This window comes from Theobroma cacao, chromosome 6, assembly GCF_000208745.1.
Source record: "Theobroma cacao cultivar B97-61/B2 chromosome 6, Criollo_cocoa_genome_V2, whole genome shotgun sequence".
Taxonomy (NCBI): Eukaryota; Viridiplantae; Streptophyta; class Magnoliopsida; order Malvales; family Malvaceae; genus Theobroma; species Theobroma cacao.
The window spans coordinates 22,656,028-22,670,968 of NC_030855.1; the positions used below are offsets into that span (position 1 = coordinate 22,656,028).

The 14,941-nt window shown below is 35.3% G+C and overlaps 3 protein-coding genes across 4 annotated transcripts; 2 read left to right on the forward strand and 1 right to left on the reverse strand.

Moving 5' to 3' along the window:
• Positions 134-2,590, reverse strand: LOC18596620 (aquaporin NIP1-2). Of its 2 annotated transcripts, XM_018123504.1 has the most exons (6): positions 2,516-2,590; positions 2,230-2,369; positions 1,749-1,973; positions 1,248-1,445; positions 893-954; positions 134-630 (listed from the first exon to the last, which is right to left on the reverse strand). In XM_018123504.1, exons 2-6 carry the CDS (start codon positions 2,365-2,367, stop codon positions 411-413), a joined length of 843 nt encoding a protein of 280 aa, XP_017978993.1. In that variant the 5' UTR covers positions 2,368-2,369; positions 2,516-2,590; the 3' UTR covers positions 134-410. The 2 variants fall into 2 exon arrangements, with proteins under 2 accessions (XP_017978993.1, XP_007025281.2); XM_007025219.2 differs by having other exon boundaries at positions 2,230-2,575.
• LOC18596621 (probable C-terminal domain small phosphatase) lies at positions 11,372-12,082 on the forward strand. Its single transcript, XM_007025220.2, has one exon. It carries the CDS (start codon positions 11,372-11,374, stop codon positions 12,080-12,082), a length of 711 nt encoding a protein of 236 aa, XP_007025282.2.
• Positions 13,586-14,521, forward strand: LOC18596622 (CTD small phosphatase-like protein). Its single transcript, XM_018122848.1, has one exon. The coding sequence runs from the start codon at positions 13,586-13,588 to the stop codon at positions 14,519-14,521; it is 936 nt and encodes a 311-aa protein (XP_017978337.1).

Consider the following 14,941-nt stretch of genomic DNA (forward strand, 5'->3'; position numbering starts at 1 on the left):
TCACATGATGAAGAAGGTATAGACCATTTTACTTTTCTGGTTCACATAATGTGGCTGATGTAAAGGACAAGTACGACGGATTGGATAAGAAGATAAAAGACAATCTGCTCCAAGTGGGCCGCAAGCAAAGCCATTTTAGAAGAATTTCAAAATTAATTCAAGCATTCATGGTACTGGGCATTTGAATCATCTGCTATTAAAACTTGGGATAGGAGGGAAAACGAATGATCGGTTACAGAAATACCGCAGTAATGAGCCGAACATCCTTTTACTTTATGACCAGTACAAGCTTATTTACCAGCCATCTTTGGTATTTTTTTTTTTCTGCAGTAAGGTTAATAATCCACTTTTATAATACGTTCTGTAGTCCTCTGCAAAAGGAGACCTCCTAGATTTCTACACTTAGTAAGTTAACTGCAATTACGCGAAGCACTACTCTTGAGGAAAGAGGCACTCTTGGTGATCTCCCTTAATGGCTTGTCTGTGTACCTCACCATGTTATAAACCCAAGCACCTGACACTGCCCCAAGGGTTGGGGAAGTAAGGTATATCCATATACCTTTGTAATTATTGGACACAATTGCAGGTCCCAAGCTCCTTGCTGGGTTCATCGATGCTCCTGTTATTGGCCTGTCCAACAGCATCTTAAATCATCAGCATATATCAATTTGAAAATTACAAAGATGTACTGCTAAAAAGACGACAGCAAAGACAAAGCATGCTTAGTTTGACCCCTGGGTTGTTCTTCAAACATTTGTACCTATGTCCATTGTTGCAGAAATGTTGGACATATTCAACTTTTCATTAGCTTTTTGCTGTTTAGTTTTCTGAAGGACACTACAAATATGATTTCAATACTCAAAGATTTAAAAGCTAGGCAAAAATATAATACCCGGCAAACATCACATTGAGCAGCACGGTGGCGCCAACGGCAAGTCCAGCAAGTTCTCCAATCTACATAAACAAATTGGAAACATTATTTGCTGACGCTTCAAAACGTTTTATATTTTAATATCGTTGTCAATACAGATAAGATGAAAAGACCAAGTCACTGTCATTAACCTTATAATTCAAATACTATGGAATATATATTAGGCAAATTAATCAATGGTGAAATAAATATTGATAAGTTTAGTAGGCAAATGAGGTTGGCTACTTAATTCACCAAACCTATTACCATATACCTCCATTATTTTTCTTTCAAGGAAAGAAACGATGAAGGTGAAGACTGAAGAGGGAGGACTTACAGCTCTGTTGTCGGTGGCAACACCAGATATAATGAACATGAGGTAGAAAGTGATGATGAACTCCATCACGAAAGCCTGCAAGTCAGACCCTTGTGGCGACGTTCCAAAAAAGACGTCGTGTGTTCCGTTGAACAGCAGACGAAGGGTTCCAGCCGCCAGAGTTGATCCGAGAACTTGGGCTGATATATAAGCTGGCACCTAAATTATGAAGCAAATTAAATTAACCACTGCAAACTTGTGTAGCTTTAGCTATTATCACATGGGGAACATTGCCTTGGACCCAAATTGCAGTCAGGCAATGCTTATTTAGCCTTTTGAAGAAAGGTTTAACTCTACTTTCTCAACAGGAAAATTTATTCTTAAATCTCAAGTTCTTACAGGATGACCAGATTTAGCTTAAAGTTGATATTTGTTGTTGACCAATTTTTTACAATAAGAAGGAATGGCAATTATTTTTCCTTTTCTTAAAAAGAAGGTATTGACCATGCTGGCACTACTTACTTGTTTCAGAGGAAATCTTTTGCAGGTAGCAAAAGCAATGGTGACTGCAGGATTGAAATGGGCACCGGATATGTGACCCACAGAGTAAACCAAGACCATCACAGCCAATCCCCACACCATGGAAATCCCTGGAAGAGAAACCACTTTCTCATTGTTTACATTCACCACCACTGATGCACAACCAGCAAATATCAGGAAATATGTGCCCAACACCTCAGCCATCAACTGCAAATTTGAAGAACAAATCACCATTCATTCTTCTGAGACATAACTATTTACCACATAACAGTAACAACTTAGAATTAGAATTATATGGGATGAAGATTGCTGGGGTCATATGTGAAGCATGGCAATCGATCATGATCAAAGTAAAAAAAAAGAAAATTGAGTTTTTGCAGACGAGATTTGTACAAGTTAATTTGGAATATACTATTAAAAGGAAAAGTAGAAAAAGACAAGAAAGAAGAATATATAGAGTTACCTTTTGCATGAAAGGTACAGAGAAACCGATGTCAGAGCCTTTGCTTTTGGCGGCTGATGGAGGAGGATTATGATTGGCCTCACCATTCACATTCAGGACTACTCCATTATTTCCATTACTCCCGGAGATCTCAGCCATGACTGCTAATTTTTATAGGAAAAGAAAATTAGTAAAACAGAGAAAAGAAAGGGAGAGAGCAAAACAGAGGAGACCAAAGACAGAAAGATTGCTTGCTCTGCTAGCTTTTGCTCCTCAACAACCAGGAAGAAAGTGTGCAAAAACCCACCAAAGCAATCCAATTTAAAGGGCAGCCTAGATGATCCAAAAAACCAAGAGGGGTGAGAGAGAGAGAGAGAGAGAGAGAGAAGAAGAAGAANAAGGAGGAGAGAGAGAGAGAGAGAGAGAGAGAGAGAGAAAGAGAAATTGGATTTTGTCAACTTAAAAAAACGAGAGATTGACCATGCACCTCTTTGTTTCTTTGCCTTTCCTTTTTTTTTTTTCTTTTCTTTTTACTATTATTATAGTCTTATATTTATATTTTTCATTGGAGATACCGTTGAAAAATGTGACTGAATAGGGCTTTGTGTACAGTGAAAAAGCATTGAAGATTGCTTCAACCACCCACCGGTTATACAGAAAGACATGAATGAATGCCTTTAATAGGTCCTCTCGTTGCAAGTTTGTAATCTCCTTTGGTTGAGCCCCATTAATATGGGCACACATCATAGCCGAAAACACAGCACTATATTTTGAAGTTTACTCCCAAATCCTCTCTTCTATTTGATTAAAGGTAAGCTCATTACTTGAAAACTCCACAATCTACAACTAATAGTGACAAACTATGAATATTGTTCATTTTCTGTAGAGACAGCTGTGGTGATTAATTCCGGGTTGTGATTAGTACTGACAAATGAATCTGTACTTTATGATCATTCTATTTTTTCTAACTTCAAAAGGGTTTCTGTTTTTGGTTTTTATTCTTATTGTGGCCACAAGATTGCACAGACGGTAATCTGCTTGTACTGACTTAAATTTGAGATGGACATACCAATTTTATCAGAGACTTTCCTAAAGAATCCGCTGTGTGTAGGTTCATAGGGCAAGCTTATAGTTCTTTGAACCTTTTCCTTGTAAAGGTGCCGTGCCATTTAAGTCTTAGAGGATAATAAATTGGTGTTTATCTATAGCTAGAGGCGCATTTAATAATGGATACCATTACAAGAGGAAAACTGGTTTTGCTGCTAGGAATCCGAAAGACTTACAGTTTTAACATAATGCTGGAGGGTGCTGGGTTTCTGTTAAAATGTTTTCTTTTCCTTTGTATTCGAAAACAAAACTTAGGTAGAATTTGGGTTTTATTTATTCAAGGCATTAAACAATTGGTGACAGTTCTCAGTCGGACCACCATCCCTCCCTCCTTGTCTGGGGAATTGGTAGGGTTGTTCATTTCCAAAAGGCATGGACTCCCAAATTACCAACCTCAATGTTGAAAAGGAAAAGGAAAGAAACGAAAATTTCCAGCCCAGAGCTATGTAATAATTTCTCATTGGAGAAGATTTTTTCCCTTGCATTGAATCATTCATTCCTTATACGTCTAAGAACGAGTAGAAAGCTACTGTTTGTACCAAAAAGTACTAAAAATGTCAAGAAAAGACAATTATGAAAGGTTAAATCAATTGGAGGAAAACTAAGAGAGATAATTCTGAATTATAATGTAAAGTTAATACACCCAAATCCACATGATAATCTGCTTTTCTTTGTACAAAAAAGGGGAAGTCATATCAACCGTTCAATTAACTTGGTCTATTTCTTGTCATAAACAAAAGCTGAGTTTCGACTCAAAAAGATTATAAATTTATTAGGCAAAACAACCCTTTTTGAACTAAATAGAATCAGAAAATGTTATCAGTGTACATTTAATGTGGAACAAACACATATATGTCGTTTGATGTACGTGATTGTCTATGGTGTACATCCATTGATTATGCAATGAAGTACAAAAGAGAATCAACTTCCTTGTAAAAAATGCCAGGACTGAGTACAAAAAAAAAACAAGGAAGCTTAGTATAAGGACGAAATTGTAGATAATTTCTAGTCCTCTTAGTTCCTCAAATTTGACATATATATATATATATATATATATGGGACATTTTAAAAAATAACTCTTAAAGATAAGATGTTTTAAAAAATAGATCTCTTTATAATTTTAAATATTTTTAATCAAGTTAGACAAAATTATCCTTAATGAAATTATACGCTATGTTGTTACACGCCATGTACAAAAATATATGACAAGCAATGATTAGGTTTTTACACTCTATGGGTAGGCTGTTACACGTCATGTATAAAAATATGTGACAAGCAATGGTTAGGTTGTTACACGTCATGATTAGGTTGTTACATGCCATGTACAAAAATATGTGACAAGTCATGGTTAGGTTGTTACACATCATGTACAAAAACATGTGACAAGCCATGATTAGGTTGTTACACGTCATATACAAAAACATGTGACAAATCATGGTTAGGTTATTACACGTTATGTACAAAAATATATGACAAGCCATAGTTAAATTGTTACACGTTATGGTTAGGTTGTTACATGTCATGTACAAAAACATGTGAAAAGTCATGGTTAGGTTATTATACGCCATTGTTAGATTGTTACACGTTATATACAAGAACATGTGATAAGTTGTGGTTAGGTTGTTACACACCATGTTGAAAAAAAATATTATTGTTACACGTCATGTTGAAAAAAAATACTGTTATTACACGTCATGTACAAAAACATGTTACACGTTATGGTTAAAAAAAGTTGTTACACGCCATGTTGAAAAAATATTGTTGTTACATGACATATTCAAAAATATTTTATTATACTTTAATGCATAAAATGTTATTGTTACTTACGAACAAAAACTTTAAATCCTCTCAATTTTTTTCATTTTTTTTTAATTTTTTGACAATTTGACACCGATTAAAGTGTTTTTAACATGTTTTCATAAATCAAAATACAAATTTTTTAATCTAAAATACCTATTTTGACTAAAAATAAAAATTTTTTTTTTGAAAACCTAGGTTTATAAATTTCAAAATTTTGAGTTTATTAATGTCTAGGTCCCGAATTGATTCAATTAAAAGTTATTTCATACATTTGTGATTATTTTTACTGTTTTAGTTTTATTCAAAATACCTAAAAATCGAATTTCTCAAATAACCACACACCCAAACACTTCAAAACCATTATTTGGTGCACACAAAAAAAAATTTGAAAACGCAAAATAAAAAAATCAGAAGCAAAACAAACGAATGTCGAAGAGAGAAATCAATAAAATTTGAGAGAGTGGGATGGTGAGAGAGAAAAATCTGAAGCACAAATGAAAAAAACTTATGATGAATAATTTAATTTATTTGAAATAATTTAAAAAGTATTTTTATTAAATTATAAATAATTAAATTTATTTTGATGATTACTTTTAAAATATCTTTATCAAAAAGCTCATTCCTCACAATTTTTTTTTTTCTCTCTATATATATATACAGAATCTCTTGCTCTGTTGAGCAATGCCAAGCATAAAAATTGAAGTTCTTAGGTGAATCTGTGTACATTTCCTGCCAAATAGCAGTAGTTGTCAGTAAGAAAAGATAGTGTCTCAATCTAGAAGCATTGCGGCTCTTTGTAATTTGTTAATGGAAAACTTGTGCTTATAAAAATACTATGCAATTGCGGGTTTCGACAGACTCTCTTGTCGCTTATGCTTAACCCATCCCGCCATACGGTATCCGTTTCCTCTCGAGAATGAATGCTTATGTTTATGTTCTGAGCTAAATTTGAAGTCAGATGCACAGCTGTTGTAGTAACAGTTTCACTTTGCCGCAAAGGACTTTGTGTCTCAGGTCTATCAAGTGTCAACTAATCGCTAACCTTGACAACATTGTATCGACTCATATAGCATAGGTTTTCAAGTACTGATAAAAGACCCTTGACTACATCAGCTAATTAAATTACAGAACAACACCGAAATTAAGCACATTTTTTGTGAAACACAATCCTTCACATTTCCCTTTATAAAAGTTTGCAGGTAGGAGTGTAGGACTAAGATTGAAGCCTAAGATTAAGCAAATTATGTTGAAGACATGTTGATTAATTACAATAATGTAGAGAGGATACCAAAATCAGCTCCCCAAGTATCAGGGGATTTGGTGCGGGACTCAAGACAATTTGATTAATCACAAACTTGTTCTGCTTTGCAGAAGATCAACAAGGGTTTCAGTCCTTCACCCCCTTGGAATTTCTCGTTGAAATTCTTTATTAATAATGTATGAACTTCGCAATTATCTCCTTCCTTGGTAGGTGATCACAGACCAGCTATCATATCTTGCACATCAAGACAATAAGGGACAAGAAATTTTGTCAACGGGGAATTTCGGATATGCTTCCCTCAACACACAATAACTTTTCAAACCCTGTATCTGCTAAATTAACTCCTTGGGGGTCCTATATTTTGCGATTTGTTAGTTGATTTTTTTATTCGTTGCTTCTCCGCGTTTACAGCAAGTAATGAGCCAACTCTACCCTCATTTGCCTTAAAATATATTTGGGTACTTCTATCAGATTAATATAATCTAATGGTTATGAACAAAATTCATAATTTCCGCATTAGTCCCATCGCAATGGTGGGGCAGTACGTAATTGGAGATGAAAGCACTGGCGGTTGCTACTTGCTAGCCTGGCCATTGACAAGTGGCAATCTGGCATATAGACAACTAAAAATCACCATTTTCAGCAAGTCATTCTTCAGAATTAGAAACCAAATGGAAAATATGTTGCTTAAAGAATTATCCTTTGTTCTTTTGGCTGTAGCAGTTCTGACGATCTGCTATGGTAGGCCTTCAGACAAACCCATGGAAGGTTGTGGGGAATGAATTTATGATTAAAATACGAGCAAAAACTGGAAAATAATGCGTTCTTGAGTTTGACTTATCTCTTTAAGTACAAAAAAGTCTATATTATATATGTCTGTGGATGAAGAGACTGCACGAAATATGTCCCAGCAAAGTGATCTCATATTCTGTCATGAATTGCGTGATCATGTGATCTTATTGCCTCATCGATCATCACGATTACTAATTGCTGTTTGAGATCCGTACTTAATTTTATTTGAACTAACGATTTGAATTTAAACAATACAATAAAAAGATTATCACGTGATCTGCACCGCTTCATTTTTTTCTGACTGGATCATTGAAAGATCATTGTTTGATCTCTCGATTTGAGTTTCAGAGACTTGAGGACTCTGGAATTTGGTCTGTTGCTGCATTAACTCAACTTGATCTGCTGTTGCATTTGTTTTGAGAGGCTTAATCTCCTTAGCATATCACTGAATTATGACTTACAAGACCATAAGAGAGATCCTTGTTTTGACCCAATTAGGCATCTCCAAACAAGAAAATGTAAATGTTGCTGAAGTGTTCTCTTTGTGTTACTCTTTTTGACATCCAATTAGAGCTTATCTATGCCTTATATGTAAATAGTAAATTGCATTCCCATTAACTTGTTATTATATGTGTGAAAGGAATTTCTTTTTCTCCCTACATTACCGAAGAATAAAAAAAAAACATACAAATGGACCAGGGAAACCCCCAAAAGAGAGTGCTACGGTAGGACTAATTCATGCCAATATTTAATGAAATAACCAGATATTTGGCAGCCATTAATGCATGCCACTGCTTTTGCCTAAAAAGTCAACTTCATTAAATCCTGTTTTTTGCATGAATTTCCACTTGAAGAAGGGAACATTAACCGCAAAATTGTCAAAAGAGTAAAGACTTTTTGCATGCTTTTATCAACAACTACAGAAAATTTCCATTGAATCCACTGCTGAGTACCCGAAGTGGTAATCGATGGAATCAGATACCTACCAACAAAAACTCTGTTCAATGCGCATGCAACGCTCCAACCTCCCACTAACTGCCAAATAGTCACCTTTATTTTACCCCTTTTTTTATCTTTCTATTCGTAGTCATAAGCACTACCAATATAGTGTTGGTTGATTTTGCCTTTTTAATCTATGGACATTTACCATCTTCATTAGCATCGTGTGCCACTGTTTTTGGGCTTAGATTCCTGCAAATCTTCCGTTTTCACATTGGTTTCACGTTCACTTCTTCTAGATACGATTAAACCACTTAATTTGTCATGTAATGATAAGATCATCGAGATTAATTGGCTCCTTTCAGATTTACATAATTATACTACTGGTAATTTACATAATTTTATTTATAAACCTAAAACGGATCCCATCTCTCATTCATATGAAATTCGTAACATTCAATCCACCTAATTGTGCAAGGAAGGCATTGTAGGAACTCTTTTACCCATATAAGAAAGGAGCATTACCTTGGTCCAAATCTCTCTTGGTTTTGGTATCTCTCGTAAGGGTTGATATCATTTATCATGAACCCGCTTTCTAACTTAAAATATATATCTATCAAGTGGATGAAAACTCTTATTTATAAGATCTGCACTCATTTTTTATTAATGTAACACATGATTGATTATATTGATCTCATTTGTATACATAAATGTTGGACTCTCTCTCTCCACAAAAATGTAAACTTCTAGTAAACAATTTGAAGTCATATGATTTTGGGACCCAAAACCTTAGAATTTAACTCTGTTAAAGAAATGTAATAATACTAACCAATCAAAGATTATTGGAATCTCTATCCCATGTTCAAATTTCTTACCAACTCAGTTGAATGACAAGCATGTATCCATAATTATTATAGTAATTACATATTATTTATAATGTACGTAATATTATTTATAAATCTAAAACCTATCCTATTTTTTATTCATATGAAATTCATAACATTCTACCCATTTAATTGTATAAGAAATACGTTGTACGAACTCTTTTGCCCATATAAGAGAAGGGCATTATCTTGATCCGGATCTATTTCGATTTTGATATTTCTCATAAGGACTAATATCATTTGTCATGAGCCCATTTTCTAACCCAAAAAAGATACCTATTAAGTAGATGAAAGCTCTTACTTATGAGGTCTATACTTATTTTTTATTAATATGAGATTCGTGATACATGATTGATTATATTGATCTCATTTGTGTACATAAACGTTAGACTCTCTCTCTCTCTCTCTCTCCACAAAAATGTAAACTTCTAGTAATACAATTTGAAGTCATATGATTTTGTTTGCTAGAATAGGTAGAATTGAAGTGAAAATATATACAAACCAACTAATTATTCTTAGATATATGTTTATGAAAATTCAAGGGAAAAGGGGACCCAAAACCTTAGAATTTAATTCTTTTAAAGAAATGAAATAATACTAACCAATCAAAGATGATTGGAATCTCTATCCCATGTTAAAATTTCTTACCAACTCAATCGAATGACAAGCATGTATCCATAGTCATTGATTTTTTTTATTCAAAAAAGGAAAGAAGAAGCTCAAGTCGTGACCTTCGAATCAATACCAGTATAAATTTGTTGACTACAATAGTCGGTCAAGTTAAGATTTCCAACGAAATGCCATGATTGATGGAGGCTTATTAGAGGCTTTTTCTTCTTTATATATATATATATTTTCACAAAGTGGCAGGCAAAGACCCTTGTCACATTAATTTCCTTCTCTTTGGTGTTGAAAATGCATAATATAAAATAGTATAATTTTTCAATACCTCTTTCTTTCAACTAACTGATTGATTATAACAACACTAGATATAAAGTTAATAAAGCGTATAGAATTATTCATGTTCCTCATCATCACCCCATCATTTGGCCACCACTAAAACTAGTTTACATGGGGAAGTTACAAGTACACCTTTATTTGACTTGACAAAGAATTTGGCCAAGTATACTGAAACTATAACTAATTCTCCCAAAAATATATAAAAAAATTCTCATCTCTAGCGTCATTCTTATGTAAGAAGTACGTACGAATGGTTGGGCAGGAGCCAGTACAATCGAGAACTCTAGCAAATAAGTTCAATTTGATTCATTTATTTAAATTAAATACATCCTTTTGTCCTTTTGGTTTGTACAAAATTAGCTTTTGGAGGTATTTATGGTTAGGCAGGATCAAGTCCAATCGAAACCTCTAAAGGTTCGAGTCAACTTGATTCATTTAATTGAATTAAATTTATTTAATAAACAAGATCCCAAACCTTAAATCATGTCCAAGTTCTGGTCCCGACCCAACCTGTGGATAAGTCTAGCCTATTTGGCCTTTAGGTGTAGAGCTTTATTGAACATAGATGGCTGCATAGATTGGATCCGAAGATTCGAAAACTGCATGGAGAGGATCATTTCCATGCAACTATGGTAACGTTGTAAGCCGAACGCATATCTGCTGTTTTGTAGGCCGAGAGGCCCAACTCAAGCCCACAGTTTAAGAAAAGCCCGAGGCATGCACCTATCAATCTCTTGCAATTTACTTTTCTTTTTTAATTAGGAGTAAATGGGATTTAAATATTTGTTTAAATAAAAAAATTATGTATCAATTATTGAATAAAATATTTGGGTATATTATTATTTTACTTTTAGGTACACCTATATAATTTTAAACATAAAAATTGTTTAGATAATTACACAATTTAATTAACAAAAGTAAAAATAATTTTACACCTGTACCTGCTCTTAAACTAAAACCCACCTAAAAAAAGAAAGAAAGAAAAGGCAGATGGCCAAAAAAAAAATTAAAGAAGTATAAAATTGAAGAAATAAAGAAAAAACCATCTCTGTTTCTCTGTAAAACAGTTTGGACTCCTAGATTAGGAATCCAGCTTCGACTCACTAACGACTGACCCGTAACATCGAAGCAACATTTTATTTTAAAAATAACTCCTCTCCCTCTTGTGTTTTTTGTGTTGTTTTCCCTGATCAATGATCAAACTTCTGTCAAACAAATGGTCTTTGTCGAATTTCCAATCACAATTCAGAACCAAGAGATGCCGTCCAATAAACAAAAATGCAATAAGGGCCAGCATTATTGTCATAAAAGAAAGCGATTTCCAGGGAAGATCAGTTCGGTCTCCATCATTGCATCAATAAACAAGTCCATTGTCAAGTGCCGCGATCACCTGAACAAGTTTTTATCCGAGCTAGCGCGCATGGTAACACCAACGTGCCGCCTCAAGGGCTTCGAGATTCTTAGACAGGAGGAAAAGACCGACCTCGAAACCAACAAAGTAGTTGGTCACCCTGGACTCGAACTTGAATTCGAAACCAGCTTCAACATTGTACCCCCAGTTCTTGTCATACACCGCAACCGGCTTCCTCCAATGGTTTCAGACAAAAAAGGGACGATTGTTCTTGATTTGGACGAAACCCTGGTGCATTCAAGCCTCGACCCGCCTCCACCAAGGTACGATTTCATAGTGTCGAGAAATATGGACGGGGTGACGATAAACTTCTACGTGTTAAAACGACCCGGGATCGATGAGTTCTTGGAGACGATCAGCAAGAAATACGAACTTGTTGTGTTCACGGCGGGGCACGTAGCGTACGCATCGAAGGTGCTGGATACTCTTGACCCGAAGGGGCTTATATCGCACCGGCTCTACAGGGATTCATGCAAACAAGTGCGAGGGAGATTCGTGAAGGACTTGTCACGGCTGGGGAGAGACTTGAGGAAGACTGTAATCGTCGATGATAACCCAAAGTCTTTTGCATTGCAACCCAAGAACGGGATCCCCATAAAGCCGTTTGTTGGTGATCAGCTTTGGGACAATGAGTTGATGAAGTTGACGGTGTTTTTTGAGACATGTAATGTCTTTGAAGACATGAGAGATACCGTGAACCAGTACCTCGGAAGGTGCTGAAGAATAAGGTGATCATTTTTGGAAACTACAATGGTGCCTGTCGGTTAACCATGATTCTGCATCGGCCCATTTCTTTTTGTCAAAATTGATATACTATATGGCTACTTGCTTCAAGAATGCTTTCTAGAGTGATAGGAGGTTCCTCCAGTCATTGCATCAAGGACTGATTTTGCTTCTTTGTACTAATTAAGGAGAAATGATACGTTTAGATAAATTTCTTTTGCCTATCTTAATTTTTTGTTGGAGATTACGATGGCAAATTAAATTTGCATCATATCAAACTTTGTTTGTTTAATTTATAATTACTGATGTTAATTACCTAAAAATATCTCCAAAATTTCAATCATGATAATGGAATCGATAGTGCCATACTATACGATTTCTCATGTTTAATTGTATTTATATACATCAAGTAAGCGTGACTTCATAATTTAATCTCTAATTAAGTTTCAATCTTAAACTAACAATAAAAAGATAATAAGTATCATACTTATTGCTTAAACTATGTACCGGTAGGCATGTAAAAGTGATCATATTCTTTTTTGAAAGATAATTTCCATTAAAGAAAGAGGGGAGAACCCCTCAATTACTAAAGGAAGATTTGAAGCCATTATGCCCGCAGACCCTGCATATTGACGACAAATCCTCAGAGAAAAAATAATGAAAAAAATATTATTAACATGTGTAGATATCTCTTTATTTAAACAGTTGAATTTGAAATAAAGGAAAAAAAATCATTCTTTAACCAAAATGCTTGTATAAATTATTAACAATTCATAATTTTTGAAATGATTATTTTGAAAAATGAAAGATATTTTTGAGGAAAAAAAAAGTATAAAAAGATTGTGGAAGATCAGCTAGACTGGGCCAAACCTCTGGACGACAACTCTAAAGGGTCAGGCCATCAGTGCTCGTGCACCTCGTGTTAGAACGGCTTCACGACCCAACACAACCCATGTATTGGGTGACTCCACCCAGTTTTATGGGTTGTCCTTATACGACGTGCTAGGTCAGCTTGTGCCTGTCCAGGTTCAATTTATAGGAATTGTGAAATTTTCTTAAATAAAGTAAATATTAATTAGTGACAGATGAAAGATTGCAACTGCTCAATATCTATAAGTTCAGTTACTAAATTTGTTAGGTTTACTAAGCAAATTCTGGTTGTCATGCATTATTTAGCTGCTAATTACTAGCAGCAAACATAAAACCGAACAGAAAGATAGAAAAAAACAGACAAAACCCAACCAAACTAACTAAACAACATCCCCCACTCTCACTACTAAATTCAATGAAAATCCAGTTCTGGCTTCCAACCTACAAATTCACCACTGTTGCACCGAACCAGGCTTCAAAACCTCCCAAGCCCCTCCATCTCGACAGGTAGATGCCGACATCATTGATTCTATTTCTTTCTCCCTAAATTTCGATGTTCATTTTCCTTCGTATCTCTCTACACAAGAATCGTTATCGACCGTCGAACCCATCCATACCCAGAACAAAGACATGTTATTGAAGATGAGCAAAAGGGTCCAACCAAGGTCCATCATCCGCCACCATCACCGCCTGCTCCGCCACTGCCTCCACCGTGTCCATCATCGTAAGGGAAGATCATCTACAACGAAAATTAAATCGCTCGTCGTGATTGCTTCGATAATAAGCAAGTCCGTTCACGAATGCAGCCGTCGCCTCATCAAGTTTTTCTCCAAGTTGGCACGCAGAAGACACCACCAAAGCCTACCATTCCTTGAGCAGGAAGAGACCCTCTTCGAAGCCGGCGTTGACCCTGGACTTAAACTTGAATTCGAGAGCAGCTTTGCTATGCCTCTGGTTCTCGTCTTAAACGAGCACCTTCAGCTGCTTCCTCCATTAGCTTCGGATAAAAAGAGAACCATCGTTCTTGACCTGGACGAGACCCTGGTGCATTCAAGCCCTGACCCGCCTCCACCACTGTATGATTTCACAATTAAACCAAATATTGATGGGGAAAGAATGAACTTCTACGTGTTGAAACGACCCGGGGTCGATGAATTCTTGGAAGCAATCAGTAAGAAGTACGAGGTGGTGGTGTTCACAGCAGGGCTCGAGCCATATGCCTCAATGCTGCTTGATATTCTAGACCCCAAAGGCCTGATATCTCACCGTCTTTATAGGGATTCATGCAAGCAAGTGGGAGGAAGATTCGTGAAGGACTTGGCGAAGATGGGGAGAGACCTTGGAAAAGTTGTGATGGTTGATGATAACCCAAATTCATATTATTTGCAACCTGCAAATGCAATCCCCATAAAGCGATTTGAAGATGACGTTGAAGACAGGGAATTGGAGAAGCTGCTGGGGTTCTTCGAGAGGTATTGTGATGGCTTTGATGACATGAGAGATGCGGTTAAGCAGTACCTTGGGGGTGCCACAATGCGCACTGGACAGTGCAAGAGATCTATTTAATTCAACTTTGTATAGCCAAAAACAAAAAAATTTTGCCAAATCTATTAGTCATATTCATTCATGCTTTATTTTTTTTTTCTTATCATTTTCTCGTCTTAATATTTCTTTCAAATAAAAATCATAAAAAGATAAATGATTAAAAGAGAAAAAAATTAAAAAAAAAGTGACGGGAGGAAGAGTTTTTAATTGATAATGCTTAATTTTATTCTTTGTTTGAATACACGGAAATAATATATTTTTACACTACAAACATCAAATAAGCACTTGGTAAAAGTTTATCTACGGGACAGGAAAAGAGACCCAACATTTCGCTTCGCTGCTAATAATTGAGTGTGAGCTACACAAAATATAGCATAAGAAAATTATTATCTCTTAATTTTTCCTACATATATTTATATTTTTTTAGAAATAGGAAAAAAA

What these genes read in the sequence shown, in the direction of transcription:
- LOC18596620 (XM_018123504.1), bottom strand. Translation starts at nt 2,367, where the DNA reads ATGGCTGAGATCTCCGGGAGTAATGGAAATAATGGAGTAGTCCTGAAT. An exon ending in AAAGATTTCCTCTGAAACAA is followed by an intron (nt 1,446 to 1,748) that starts GTAAGTAGTGCC and finishes TTCATAATTTAG; the next exon opens with GTGCCAGCTTATATATCAGC. An exon ending in TTGCCACCGACAACAGAGCT is followed by an intron (nt 955 to 1,247) that starts GTAAGTCCTCCC and finishes TTGTTTATGTAG; the next exon opens with ATTGGAGAACTTGCTGGACT.
- LOC18596621 (XM_007025220.2), top strand. Translation starts at nt 11,372, where the DNA reads ATGGTAACACCAACGTGCCGCCTCAAGGGCTTCGAGATTCTTAGACAG.
- LOC18596622 (XM_018122848.1), top strand. Translation starts at nt 13,586, where the DNA reads ATGTTATTGAAGATGAGCAAAAGGGTCCAACCAAGGTCCATCATCCGC.